This window comes from Amblyomma americanum, chromosome 10 (assembly GCF_052857255.1).
Source record: "Amblyomma americanum isolate KBUSLIRL-KWMA chromosome 10, ASM5285725v1, whole genome shotgun sequence".
NCBI lineage: Eukaryota > Metazoa > Arthropoda > Arachnida > Ixodida > Ixodidae > Amblyomma > Amblyomma americanum.
Window position 1 is genome coordinate 19710915 of NC_135506.1, and position 15580 is coordinate 19726494.

The window sequence follows — 15580 nt, forward strand, 5'->3', positions numbered from 1 at the left end:
GTATACTTGTTCGTATTGGAAGCCTCTAGCCCATTCACGTACGAACCGGCAATCGACAAACACAGACCTTCTACACCATCTACCAGAAATTGGGAGAGTAGAGGCGAGGTATTCGCGATACTCTTTTTAATCTAATGTAAAGAAACTGGTCATCGATGTACTTTCCAATGCGACGGCTACGCAGACGCATATCAGAATATTTCGTATTTTCTAGCTCTGTCCGGCATAGCGAGCGGGCTCAGCATAGATAAAAATTGTGTCACCGGGAAAACGCTCTTTTCAGTCCACTGTGTGCTGCCTTCGAAAACACTTAACAAGCTGCGACTGTAGTACACCAACAGAATCGCGTTGTATTTATGTCTGTGTAGAAGCGAGCGCCTTCTTTTATTAATGCGAAAGCATTAGATAGCTCACTTTCAAAGTCATATCCGCAAAAAAGTGTCCGCAAGAAACGGCACCATGTAACGTCACGAGCCGACGAATCGCGCGACGATGATGAATACGTCTCATAATTAATGCTGATTAATGTAATTAGGTAACACTAAGACTATTTAGTATAATTAATGATGACATGATATGAGTGTGACGTCGTACCAGGTCACGTGAGAACGATAAAATATGACGTCAAGCCTAGTCACGTGACAACGATTTAATGTCACGTCATACCAGGCCCCCCTTCACCCTCTTCCCACCCCCATTTGCATGACGCATTACAAAGAGTGCCCACAAACCGGTCCACATCAATGACATTCGGATTGTTCAGAAGGTAAACGCGTCAGTTCTCATGTATGACATACTGCAAATATCATGCAACGACACGTGACTTTGGCTCTCGAGATGACGGCGATAATTATGATGCAAACAGTGCATCCTTATGAGCCTGGGGAAGTCTGATTTACCGCTACCAACTTAAATGATGCCAGAATATTGATCAAGTATTGCACATTACCCAGCAACCGAAGACAATTATTGTGCGGGAAGATAGGAATACCTGCAGCTAATAATTAAGGATGATAATTTTAATGTTCCTGGAAGGTCAAGGCCCTCCCCCGTTTCCGCCACTTCCCTCCAGGTGGCGATGGTAATGGTTTCGAAATCCTGGGAAATCGCCGATGACGCGGTGATCCCGCGGCATTTTGTAAGAAAGGGCTAGATTACGTCTTCTAACGCTGTGTCGACTATTAAAATCACACGGGTCAAAATAACTTGGCCTAGGGTGGGCAGTGTGAACTGCTCTCTCTCTCAAGAGCACCACGGCTGTCCGCTTAAATTTCACTGCAGCGAAATCTCTCTCCCCCCCGCCCGAAAAAAAAAAAACACCGCCTAAATACACATAAGCCTGAACATAATTGGTAGCGCTTCGTCGAACAGTCTGAGACAAGCTGCTTTAATTAATTCGCTTGTTTTCCTTCACAACTGAACTAATCAATGGTACGCCGGCATCATCGACGTTCTTCACCCGCGAGCATCACGCGAGCGAGCATTCTGCGAAGCCGTTTCAGGTGAACGATGGGTCTTTGCAAAATAGTTAAAGGAAAGACAACGTGTACTGCCTGGTCGTCTGCGAGGCAGGCCGCCAATCTGGCTGATCCCATGCGAGGAAAGAAAAAAACGGAGAAAAATTACAAACATACTACAAATATCGCACACTAAAAACAGAATCGAACAGTGCGCCGCACTAAACGTCATATTGGAAGGTTTGAAGCAGCAACTGAGCAGCACAGCGCCAACAAGTAATCACTTCTATTCACACATCTTCATTAAATAAGGAAAAGGAATCAGTTACTACATCATACATTCATTATAGTTTTGCATTTTTTTCTTCACCGCTGTAGCACCGCTATGCTGCTACGTTCGCCCGTGCTGCGGTGTTTCGGCGTAATGAACGAATTTCGTAGAAGGAACAAGGAACTGGAGACCAAAATAGATTATTCTGAAGGATATAAAAGTGCACATTTATTTGCATCCGCTTACATTACAGAACAAGAATATGCAGAATTAGTGTGAGATTCGAAGCGGGAGTCATCGATCAAAAGCTCCGACGGTGTTACACAGGTTTTTCTGGCTTCGTGCTTTTTTAATCAAATCAGCAGGTGTCCTTGTTAGAAACCGCCTGAATCACATTCTGCCGCCTGTACCGACTACTCCAGTTTCTGTTAAGTCCGCTTATAATTTACACCAGGATCCCCTTTTCTCGACTGCAAGGCAAGAGCCGCGACATCTGCGCAGGCAACGCGCATAAACACGAAGCAATCTTGTTTGAGGCCATCCGCGCTGCGACGAATTCATTGCGTGCTTGTTGGACTGAACTTGTTTGTTAGCGGCATCATACAAAGCTACCGCAGGTCAACGAGAGTTATGTTCTTTGCGCGCTCCCAGTAGTTTGAACCGACCGGCAGGCAGCTACGAGTGCTCTGACAGAAGGAACTATTCAAGCGGACTCCTCTTTACTGCTTTGTTTCCTTCCTCAGTGTAGGAAGCACCGAGAAGCGTGATATAGTCGCGTCAACCACAAGGCGCTCAAGCCGGCTGGCGCCGGCGAGCACTCAAGTGGCGACAAGAAGCTCATAAGAAGCTGCTGTGCAAAGGATTTATTGGCAATCCTTGTGAAAGAGACTGCGTTAGAAGGCACAGGAGTGTTTTGAGAGTCTGGTGTGGTGGGAGATGAAGGTGGCGGAGTAGGTTGTCCGACGAACATACTGAAGGGCACAGCGAAGGCGCTGTTGCAATTCATGGCAAGAACACGCTCAATGCAGTAGCATTGCACTGTCCAGATCGATGAGGACAAAGGTGCTTCTGGCCCATCACAGTGCTCGTGAGGAACAGAAGGAAATCTTGCACGACACGTCGCTGTCGCTTCGGGGCCAGATGCGAGGTCAGAAGGTGCCAGGCCCGATTCACGAAATAGCACGTCCAGTTGGCTTGTGTTGAACGGGAAATCCAGAGCCAGCCTCCCTGCAGAAACAGAAGGCAACGTGAACAAAATGACACAAACAAGGAACTTGCGCACGTATGCCGACAGCATCCAACGAATGTTACTATAGGCCCAACAAATTTATTCTGCACCAAATAATTAAATTCCCTGACATTTGCCCTTTAGGTATACGGTGAATTTCATGGATATTTTGCGTGTGCGGTCGGCAACGAGTGACCGGACGCTTACCCTGTGGCAAAGGGTAGGGGTGTGGGGTACGGTAGGCACGAGTCACGCACGATCACTCATCCATCCATAACATATGTCTAGGGACATAAGCGAGTGTAGTAATCCGGCGCTAAGAATGCAGTAGTAGCCGGGTACAGTAAGTAGACAACCGGTGCGGGTGTCGGGATTAAGGGTGTTTAGTTGGACCGGTGTTTTATGGTGCATAAGAGGGTTTTGCGCCTCAGGTTGAGTATGGCGGCTATGCAAGTTGTGTGTAGAGAACATGGGTGCAAGGGAGTGCGTGGATCAAGATGCGACATCATAGGACGACACGCAAACAGCTATCGCTGAGTAAATAAAAAGAAACCAATGCAAGTAAAAGAATTTGCAATGAGCTTTGCAATAAAACGTAACTATAAGGAGGGCAAAACGAAAGTAAGAAATGATGAGTGAAAAAGCGTACTCAAACAACGGGAGAGTTGAGGTTCCGATACTGAAGTGCCGGATTCAAGGAGGGGAGAGCCTCGAGGTGACGAGACACGGCAGCTATCTGGAAAATAAAAATGGATAATACATGTAAAACAATAAAACAAGGCGGTTGCAAACGACACATTTTATACGACGCAGAACTCGCAAATAACGCTCATACATGCAATGCAAACAAAACAGAGGGAGGGTCCTATCAATAGCTAACCGATTTGGCCTAACAGAAAACCAAAGTTTGCGAGCAATTTGCTTACTTGGACTCTCGGGGCCTCGATGCGCCGCCTCGCGTCGTTGATGGCCGCGAACAGGGACAGGTGAAGGGGGCAGCTCTTTGCACCACGTCGGCAGTAGCTCGGGGCTGGCACGCAGGATTCGTCGCAGCGGCGATGACGATCCGGGTCAGCAGGCCATCGCGTCGATGTCCAAGAGGCGCAGACTAGGGACTCGCGTTGCGTTGACTGGAAGCAGCAGCGTGGAGACCGTCGGTGTCCACACCCGGTTGGTAGGCCCCGGGAAGGAGGTGAAGTCCATGTGCCGCCGTGATGCACCACCGGTGATTGGAATGTAATTCTGCACATGTCTTCAAGGAGTTCATTCATGTGCCACGTCGTTGAGGCACGCCAGATTTTTGTTTACAAGCCTTGCTTCGCCTTTCTCTTCTGAGCCTTTCTCTTTATTTCAACCAAGCTTCCGCACTAACTCAAGGCACAGTGAAGCACACTGAACATATCTATACACTCAAATAGAAAAACGGAAAGCCTCAGATAGAAAGAGGCAAGTCAAAAACAAAGCAAACGAAGGCAGGGAAAAAAACCGAAGTACACAAATAGAATCGAAAGTATTGTAAAGAAGAAAGCAGCCTTGCACACCGCAAAAGAGCCGGACTGACGTCCACCTTGCCTGGTGAAGGGGCCCCCTTGAAAGTATGCAAAAGGTGTTAATTAGCATATACAGGTGATCGGGAATGACTGCACCGGTGAGAAGCTGTGCTTTTGAACTGCACAGGCTCGAATAATACAGTTTGTAGTAATTGAGAATGAGGGATTTGGATCAAATTGTTGTGTGGTTTGTAAAGTAACGCCAAACAACTGGACATTCGACCAGATGGGTACAATCAACAATGAAAGGCGAAACCTATGAAGAAGTGAATGGAAACGCCTTTAGCTCGTAATGATGTTGCCGAGACGTATGCTTGAAGGAAAGTATTTGCGGATATCAAGAGTGTTACCAACACAAAAGGAATGCTTGCTGTGTGATATCCGACTGACTCCAGTGTAGGTGCAATACATGCACGACTTGTGCGAATGTGGTGAAGTGGAGATAAACTCTAGTGTGTGGCCATACACAAGAACACCATATGCTGCTGAATTTGATGAAATTAGCCTAACATGGGTGACTGGTAGAAATACGAATAAGTAGGACGGAGACAAGCCCGAAAATAACAATTTATATTGAACGAGTGGCGAACAGACCAAGCATTAACTGTAGTAGATTCATAGCAGATTTGAGTAGATACAGCTCTTGTGTGGGAAGAATGCATACGTGAGGCAGGAACAGAACATCATGCGTGTTGCATGGATACCGAACAGTGCCAGACATCCGAGCTCGTACTTTCCGACGCTGCTCGGAGAACTTAAGTCGGCGTATCTGCAACGAGAAGTGGAAAGCATGGATGTCGTGCGTATGCTATAGAGGATTCCGACGGACACGCTGCACACTTTCCGTCCTGTCGGGAGCAAAAGTGTGGCATGCCACGCCGGCTTCGATTCATTTGAACTTACCATTATACTGCTGGTATCAAGAGAGCTAAAAAGACGGGCGGGGCAGGAAGGGACTGCCTTGCGTCGTGCATAGAGGCCAGACCGGGGCCACAGATCCGAGGTCGCACTTCCCGAGTCGGCTCCGTGCTCTCCTTATCCAAGGAAGACTCCGAGCCACGATATCTGGAAAGATAAAAGAAACCTTCGCCAAATGAAGCCATAGAAGGGAACGCCTGAGCAACGCGAACAGACGGGATGGAAGGGAACACGCTCTGTGTTCTCTTCCATCCGGTCTGTGAGCGCTGTTCGGACGTTTCCATCAACATGCACCAACCAGACCGATCAAGCCTCTTCTTGCAACCATGGATGTCGTGAGTGTTTCAAAGTCGTCCGAGGGTCACACTGTACACTGGCTGCACTGCCGGGAACGAACGTGGCTTATTCCACGCGAGCTTCGACTGAACTACATCTTAGACCTTCAGCGGCGCCATGGTATTGAGCAGCCTTAGGGGGTACTGCTTTCATCTGCAGCCATGCCAGTTTTCACGTTTCGATAAGTCGTGGTCTCGCTTACCGAAAACGCAGAAAACGACGCTGCGATGCAGTGCAGTCAAAGCAGCCGACAGTACAGCGTTTGTGACGGGAGGCAGCAGCAACGCGAGCCAAGAAGGGAGTATCTTGCGCGGTACATGGATGCCGGACCGAGACCAGAGTTCTGAGCTCGCAGTTGCTGAGGCGGCTCCGTGGTGTCCTTGTGCAAGTGAGACCCTAAGCCGGCATGTCTGCAAAGAACAAAAAGGGAACCTTTGCGAAATGCAACCATAGATGGAAACGACCGAGCAGCGCAAACAGACGAGACGCAAGAGAATAAGAGACATATTCTGTGTTCTCTTCCATTCTGTCTGCTAGCCCTGTGCAACCATTTCCATCACAATGCACCAACCAGAGCGATCAAGCCCTCTTCATGTAGCCATGGATGTCGTCAGCATTCCGAAGTGATCCGAGGGTCACACTGTACACTAGCTGCACTGTCGGGAACGAACGTGGCTTATTCCACGAGAGCTTCGACTGAACTACATCCTGGACAGTCTTCAGCGGCGCCATGGTATTAAGCAGCCTTGGAGAGCACTGCTTTCATCTGCAGCCATGCCAGTTTCGTTTCGATAAGTCGTGGTCCTGCTTACCGAAAACGCGGGAAAGGACGTTGCGATGCAGTGCAGTCAAAGCAGCCGACAGTACAGCGTTTGTGACAGGAGGCAGAGGGTGCACGAAAGGAACCTTGCACGACCCGCAACTGCCATATCAGTCCAGATGTCATTGCGGGCCGAATGCACCAGTGCCGTTGGATTAAGTGCGGGAATGCTGGAATGAGCACATCTGCAAAGAAAAAAAAAGCAAGGAATGACATACACGCAAGCATATCGCACCTCCATGTACTCACCGGGGTGGGCTAAGTGGGCGCGACTGAAGCCGTTGCGCCGCGGGGCTGAAACAAGTAAGAAAACCGAACAGACCTTGGCTGCAGCGGAAACACGATGTGCCGCAGACCGCAGGCAACGTCCGTTCTTCGGAGTTGCTGGACGAGGCTGGCGAGAATTTCCGAGCGCCGTATACGGCCACAAACCACATGTCTCAAAAGAATATGCGCGCCCGGGCGTTCGGCTGCACGACATAGTGGCTTGGTCGTAACGGCGCTCGGAACGAGCTTTTGTTTTGTGACACAAACGACACCGAGCTCGCATATCTAAACCCCGTTGAGGCAGCGAGCAAAGCTCTCCATACCGGGTGTGTTCACCCAAGACCGCACGCAATTCCCAAAAATAGGTTTTTTGAGATAGAAGAGCGACCCTTCCGGCACAGCACTGCAAGCGGCGTAGTGCATCAGAATACAGCCAAGGCGGGAGAACTAGCACGCCGGTTAAGCAGCACTGAATAGTCAACCATCGAACTATCGCTGTTAAGCCCCCCCCCCCCCCCCCCCCCCCGCCCCAATCTCTTGAGAGACGTGCAGCCCACCGCAAGCAACATCCAGAACAGTGTCCAGAATTTCGAAAACGCGGCCACCCTCGGCGTTGTGGCCCAACAAATTTAGGCTATTTCCATGAGTTACGTGCAGTGCAGAGGTTGCTAAGCCCGTAGGCTTCTCGCGCACGTACTTTGGCGTGATGTAGCCAATAGTAGTTGAGCCACAGGGCCGAGGGCAACCACGCCCCCAAAATTCCAAAAACAAATGGATGAAACTTGCGGTAGGCTACACGCCCCTCAACTATCAAGGAACCCCAAAAAAGGCGGTTTTTAAACTATTCAGTATTACTTAACCAGCGTGCTAGTCAGCACGCCTTAGCTGCACCCCGACGCACCACACCGCCGACAGAGCTATGCCGGAAAAGGCGCTCTTCTAACTCAAACTGCCCACTTTCAAAAACTGCGCAAAGTCTTGGGTGAAACACCCTGCATACGAAGTTTCGTCGCTGGCTCAATACCTAAAGCTGACCTGACTAGTGTGAGCTAAACCTAGAGCTGAATGCGCGCCGCGAATCCTAGCTCGCCTCGCTTGCGTCACGAACCAGAAACCCGATGGCGACAGCCCATGAAACCTCTCCTCTACATGCTGCGTGTTGTTTGCTGGTTATTATTCAATGCTCGCGGGAACAGTGCGAGTGAAGCTTAAATTTTGACTTAAAGGTTTCACGGAAACATGTCGCCCTCGCCGCGAGGCCTTGCCTCGCACTCACCTTCGATGCCGACGGCCTGGCTCGGAGAGGCGTATTCCTCGGCAGTCGTCGGTAGTCCGTGAGCGCGACGGCATCCATGCGTCTCCGGTAGACGGTCAAAATCACAGCAACCCATTGGAAACGCGCGCAGAGGGAGGTCCAGCACCACTTCCGCTTTTACGGCGAAAATAAGCTCTCGCTGCTAGCAAACACGAAGAATGACCGGCGGTCTTCGTCGGTGGCATTTTTAACCTCGAATCAGCCACTTGCGCATGTGCACTACTGTCGACTGCAAGCCTTTTCAATGGCGGTCGGCGCTGACGCACTTATCAGCGATAGAACTGCGGCGCTGCTTCCATGGGCAGACGGCGCGTCGTCACGTTTCTTGCGGCCAGATTTTTTTTTTGTTTTTGCTTTTTGCTCCTGACACGGCTCGATGAAGTGATACCAAGACTGCTTCAGAGGCGCAAGTTTCGGCATGCATGCGCACTGTAGAGCTTGGGCGACGTTTATCGTCTTTTTTTATCCTGCGCTTAAAACAAAACGTACTAAAAGGATATGAACCATTTTCGCGTCCCTTCGTGTTAATTGAAAGAATCTAATGGGTTTCAACTTCCGTAGAGTGAGCGAAGTGCCTACAAAGCCATAGAGACAGTTGTGCGTAATACATCCCAGTGCACGTTAAAGAACCCCAGGTGGTCGAAATTTCCAGAGCCCTTCACTACGGCGTTCCTCATAGCATTGGATGCTTTGGGACGTTAAACCACCATAAACCATCTATACACTCAATTTTCCTGATTTCTTCTGCAGCGGCTTTAGACTGGTCGTGCTGTTAGCTCTTGCACAAATGAGAATGTGAAGAGACAAGATTGGCGTCAGCTGCCAACTGACCTTATAGTCGGTAGTTACTGAGTTGCAGTTGTTAGTTGGCGCCAGCCTGTCTCTCTGTGGAAGAATGGCGAGATGGTTTGGTTTAGGTTTATATGGGTTTAACGTCCCAAAGCGACTCGGGCTATGAGACGCCGTAGTGAAGGGCTCCGGAAATTTCGACCACCTGGGCTTCTTTAACGTGCACTGACATCGAACAGTAAACGGGCCTCTAGAATTTTGCCTCCATCGAAATTCGACCGCTGCGGTCGGGATCGAACCCACGCCTTTGGGGTCAGCAGCCGAGCGCCAAAGACTGCAGAGACTGCATTGTAGAAATACGAAAGCATTAGCGTTTGCCGCTATGGTGGTGGCTCAGCCTTTCAACACCTACTTTCCCTCTCCGTTAACATCCGATCGCCACTCTTCGATCTCCGATGCTATCACTAGACGATGTGTACTTTTGTTGCTGTACTCTGATTGGTTGTAGGCATGACGTCATCAGACGTATGAATGACGTCACAATATTTTGGCGTCCCATGGCCTCACTGGTAAGTTTCATTGATTAGTCCCATTAAGTCCCTGGTATATACGCCAGGTGTCGCAGCTAAATGACACCAAGCTTAAAAAAAAAGAGTGTTCTAGCCCAGTGAAACCGCCAATGAAACCAACTAAGGGTTGTTCAGAACCGCATGGCCTAGTCAGCCGTATTCTGTTTTTTCGATCTTTAAAGTCAGTTAGATGGGTCTAGATAGCTGATTTTATAGTTATTGACTTGAGGAACGAAGTGTCAATGAAAAAGTTGCAGATCATCACGAAAAACAGCTAGCAGCGTTGTTTCCACGAAGATACGATTTACGTATCTTTATTTACTTGCTTTGAAAGGAAGCTATCGCGTAAACAGCTGTTGGCTCACATCTCCGCCCCAATGTGCCCACAAAGGCTCATCGGGGGGCGCTCTTCAGAAGAAATAAGGATTTCGTTCTCTAACACATATCTTGCGACGTTCAAGTTTCACCGTTGTCGCGTGGAAGTTTTTTGTTGTCTATTGTGTGAGTTATGGTTTAAGGCAGGTAAAAAACTACTTTGCGTAAACGGTAACTTTGTACGAACGTTTCTGTCAGCTGATTTTAAGTCAATAGTTGAAAAGTTAGCTAATTAGACATAATTATTATCTATGAATAACGAAAAATGTACTGCTATGTCACGCGACTCACAACCCACACTTGATTTCACGCCGCTGGAACATTCCGTGGTTGGTTAGATTCAGCTTGGTTAGATTCAGCTAGGACACTTGGTGTATAATGTATATATATATATGTATATGTATATATACACACCTGGGATGGTTTCTTACAAACTGTTGGGCAGCCTGCCACAAAGCAGGGTTCAGACAAACGTACGAACACACTATGTCTTAATGCCCGCAATGGCCACTATTCATGTTCACGCACTGAAACCTGAGGCCTGAACACAATGGGCTAAGCAGCTCTCCCACGGTCCCCCCCCCCCCCCCTTCTTAACAACATTGTGCCCTTCTTTGCAATGCGCAGGTTCCCCGTGTTATTGTGCGCATGCTCACCAGTCTGGCGATGCTGCTCACCTCGGCGGTGATCGTGGTCGGCATTCACATGTACGCCCGCACGGCAGATATGACAGAAGACACACTCTCGGTTGGCGGCAACCAAGTCAACAAGTTGCGCAAGCCTGACCCGCGCATCTTCGACCTGACTCTGGGCCCGCCACCTACGGATGCACCTGCGCCTCATCAGGTAACACGGCTGTACTATTCAAAAGTCTTGGACAGGTATTCATTTATTCGGAACGCTGTTGTCGTGGAGATAGTGTGCTGCATGGTGGCTTGCGGCAAACAGAAGTTAATTGATTTTTAGTCACCCTTGTTAGAGAGTGAGCTTGCAGTACGCCGTATAGGTCACACTAGACTTAACTTTGTTCTATTTGGGTTTTTTAGGCGAATACTCACCTACTGGCGAATACTCACCCACTGGGTTTGTAGGTAACTTGGGCTGATCGAGAGCCCTATTTTTTTAACTCCTCTGATTTATGTCGCGCTCTAGATATATTACTATTTAAGAGGAAGATTCATCTTTTTACACTTGTAGTATTGGCGAGAGCATTTGATCGGTGTTGGTTGTCGGCATTACGAGCACTGCAGTCATGAAAACTTGAATACAGCAAGCTACTGATAGCAGGAGCGACTGCGACTACATTAGTTACCGATAGGCTGTTCCTAAAAACGTATGGCTAATAAGTTATTTATTTCTAGGGCTTCAAGAAGATGACAGATCCACCCAGTTCACCCAAGACGCCTACCACCACCCAACCGCCAACGGAAACGCGTTCACCAACAAGTGAGAGCAGCGGAGGCCATACGACCAGCACTACCAGCAAGACCAGTCTTGGGAACATGACCACTGAGAAGCCGACGCCGGCACGGCTGCCGGAGCAAACCACAGCGCCTGACCGGTCACCAGGAGCGAACGAAACGGCTTCGGACAAGCAAGGCACGGAGGATCCACCCGTCCCTACTACTAACGTCACTGATTCCCCCGTGCGTATTGCAACTAAACGAAGATAAGCGCATGCGAGTGGTGCTGACTGGTAGGATACACCCGAAGGTCGCGTAGTAGTAGTAGTAGTAGTAGTAGTAGTAGTAGTAGTAGTAGTAGTAGTAGTAGTAGTAGTAGTAGTAGTAGTAATAGTAGTAGTAGTAGTAGTAGTAGTAGTAGTAGTAGTAGTAGTAGTGGTTTATTAAAATAATAATAAAAAGAAAGGATAAGATTTTTGCTAGAGCCGGCATCTGCCGACGATACTGAAGCACCTGAGCTGGGACAGCGGAAATAAAAGATAGCAGGCATAATGGAGAAATGAAATGAGAGAGGTGAGGGGACAGGCAGAGGGGATAGAGGGGGAGGTAATATACATAAAAACTATTTACACAGTAATAAATACGTGCAGGTTGCGCGCGCGATTAGTTCGATGAAGCATCGAAGGTCAAGGCAGATTACCACCTTCGAAAACTAACGTACCTCTATGTTTATCGTGGCTTTCATTTCCTGTTTTGAACACGCAAATCGAATGCCCGCACTCAAGAATTATGAGTCCTTAGTTCCGTCACGTACAGCTACCCTCTGCGGAGAATGATTAGGAAACGTCCAGACGGATTTGGATCGCGCAGATTTCATTTTCCGTATATTTTAAATATTGTGTGTAATGCAAGCCATTATTAGCTTTAGTTCTACTACACCAAACCAAGTATTTTCTAAACACCTGTGGCCACAATTATAATGAATATGTCTAGTTGGATGGTGAAAAGTATTCCAGTGACCCATGTCGATGTTTTATTAAATACTGTTTCTCGTCCCCTCCTGGAAGAGTTAATTGATTTTTTTTTATCTTAGTAACTGACTGGCGCCTAGTAAAGCATTTAGAAATGAGCTTACAATCACAAAAAAACAACTATGGCATGAAGGTTGCATTAAACATGTAAGACTAATTATAAACGACGCGTACTAAAAAGAACCGCTCGAACCATAATGCTTATTCAAAAATGAAGAGAATTTACTTCGTCAACTTTAAACATAAGCACAAAACGCATCACAAAATTCAGAGGCAGCATGCATATATACAAACTCCATCAACATAGACGGCGAGGTGTGTTGCAAACAAAGAGTTAGGTTTAATTGCCCCGTAATGTAGTGAGAGACCTTTTTGGGCAGTGGAATAAGCGATTGAGTTGGGGAAAATTGCGATTTTTCATCGCACGTGACATTGCAGTTGAGTTAAAACGTGTTTTTGCCCGTTGATTCACAAACTGAAACGAATCCCACCAATTTTTTTTTTGCCTAATGTAGTCTGAAAACTCCTCCTGAATATAGAAAATATTGCACAAAAACAGCTTAAGCCTCATTTTGGGACGTCAGTAACGTTTACCAGTAACTTTTTTGTCACATTGGAGAAGGTAGTTTATTCCTTCTATTCTCTTAATTCTTCTGTCCACGTTAGGCCAGCTGTCTCGAAGCAATTTCGGTAGATTTTTTTTCAGTTTTGAATGTACATGTAACGCAGTGCCTAGGAGAGCCTCAAACTAAATTCTCCATTTTATCTTTTTCGGCCCTACTCTCTGCATTGTGACATGGGGCTAGTTTCTTCCGGTCTCAGCGCAGTTTTGGCATATATGTGCCAAAGTGTAACACAAAGGTCCTACAAAACGTCATCTTAGGACGTAGGGCACGATTAGCATTGTTCTGCGGAATAATATTGTTTCACTTTTAGGAATTTTCTCGAGCTCAGCTTCTAGACTTGCGCGCCGTAAAACCGTGACAGTGCCATGTGTACCCGTGTGTCTTCCACAGAGGGCGGAATATGTTGCCTAGCAAGCCTGATTCAAACCATTGATTTTAACTCGACCTCGAGCAAGTTTCAAAGCAATAACATGCGTATCAAAGATCGCAACGTATGAAATCCACGCTAGGCTGGAATAAATATCATAACGTATTTTTGTAATCTAAGCCTCAAAATATATATTGACTTCAGTCTCGAGGAAGACCAGTGTTTCAGTTCGGGTACTAAAGTTTTTCGGCATTGCATTACTTTTCCGCACACCACCGGCTTTGTAGAGAATGTCTTTCGCTCCGCAAGGACCTATCAATACCTGTTCTTTATCCTATATATAAATGGACCATCGGCTGTTGAAATAAGTTTGGAGAAGACCTTCCACATTTTGCGTTCACAGTGTTAATGCGATATGGCCCCAGCCTACTACAAGTGTCTTTAGACTTAACGCAGTATTAATGGCGCAGCGTATGCAGCGACGAAGAAGACAGAAACAAGGTTTTTTTGCGGTAGGACATTAGACTGCAGCAGCAATATTCCTCTCATATCCTGACGGTAGTGCGGAGAGATAGGAAGAGGCAGTCTGAAAAGAATTGCCAGTTATCGTAGAAAAACATAGTTCTACTTTCATCTCTGAAGAATGTTTACTCACGCTTGTCTTTACTGGTAGAGTTTGCAGCAAAGCAACCGGCTTACCAATGCGGTCGTAACCGGCGCCGACCGTAATATTACCTTCAACATCTTTTGCGCTCCGTCACTCATGGAAAGGTTGCCAAAAATAACAGTTCTCGTCTGTTTACACACAGCATATTCTTAACACGGAACATATCCGTGAACATATATCCTTTGGAGCGAGTTCGTTCGGCATGTTCTTAATCATAATCCGCCGGATGGTCAACAAGACTAAGTCAAGAAACACACGGATCGGCTCAAGGTTCATCCATCCGTATGTGTGCTGCTTCACTTTTGGGGAGCACATGACAAAAGTAACAACCTCGCAAAAATATCCGATGTCGACGCGGGCCATGAGCTCCGTAGCCTATACATTTGTGGAGAAAACTGCGCATCTCCACTAGTGCTGCTTATGTGCTCAGTACCATCCACTGCCCAGTAACTTACCATGGTAGAGAGCCACGCTAAGAGCGGATAATCAAAGCTTACTTCTCCGCATGCAGAGCAGCAACGACAAGGATGACACAGTCTGCCCAACCGTCCACAAGTCCTTCTGCAATGTCAACGGAGCGGCGCAGTTCTTCTATGACCCGGACGAAGGATCGTGCCTATCTGCGACAGTGCAGAGGGCTCACGTGTGCAACCGCAGTCCGAACCAATTCGCCTCCATCGAGGACTGCTTGGCGGCCTGCGTCAAGGGCCGGTGGGCTCCTGAGCACCGTTGCGTTCAGAAGCCGCGGTTCGTAGCCTGCACTGCTGAAGACGCTCGCGGTGACTGGTGGTTCCACGACGGCCGCAAGTGTGTCCCATGGTCCTTTGCGGGTGGAAGGTGTCCGCTGGCCTCGGCACCCGTCTTTGACACTGCGGCCGTGTGCGGCGCGCAGTGCAACGATTCGCGGACACGTCGGGAGCGGGGATGCCTGCTGCCGGTGTCACAGTTGTGCGAACCTTCGCAGCTTCGCCTCCCGTTTTTTGCCGCTCCGTCGGTGACGGATAAAGGCACCGCGTTCCAGTGTCACAGGGTGGAGTGGGAGTTTCTGCTTCGACACCGTTGTTTATTGGGCTCCAACGCCTTCGTCAACCGGGATGAGTGCCACGAAACCTGTCGCCGTCGAACGCGACAATATTGACTCTTTAGTAGCGCTTCCTTCGGGAGTTGTCAAGATCGACATGATCTCAGCTCCTATATCTCTCTTAGTACAACAAAGCAGATTATTCTTCGCCACCTTGGATTTGAAGGCTTTTCGTTGCTTCCAATGTGGTAGCGTTTCTAAGAGTGAATACCGTAAATGATGCCTTTGTTTTTACACGTTCACAATGCTACCTTACTTTAGCGCAATTCAGATCTTTTCGGAAGTCCAGAACGAAGAATCGCAAAATTCATCATTTCGATTCAAAACCCCATGTTTATACATTACTGCAAGGGTAAGCTGATAGTAAAATCTGCAGAAATTCTACATAACTCGATTAGGGGCCACGTTCCTTAATTACTGACAACGAATACTTAAGAGCGGGCGCTTGGTTGTACAGCGTCACCTGCACAACATGTGTTGATTGGACATACGTCTCCGGGTGACGTCGCA

The 15580-nt window shown here is 47.9% G+C and overlaps 1 protein-coding gene across 1 annotated transcript; it reads left to right on the forward strand.

The window, feature by feature from the left end:
• Window positions 1-9508: 9508 nt before the first annotated feature.
• Window positions 9509-15127, forward strand: LOC144108064 (uncharacterized). Its single transcript, XM_077641345.1, has 4 exons — window positions 9509-9520; window positions 10523-10741; window positions 11257-11541; window positions 14501-15127. The coding sequence occupies exons 1-4, from the start codon at window positions 9509-9511 to the stop codon at window positions 15125-15127; spliced, it is 1143 nt and encodes a 380-aa protein (XP_077497471.1).
• The last annotated feature ends 453 nt before the right edge of the window (window positions 15128-15580 follow it).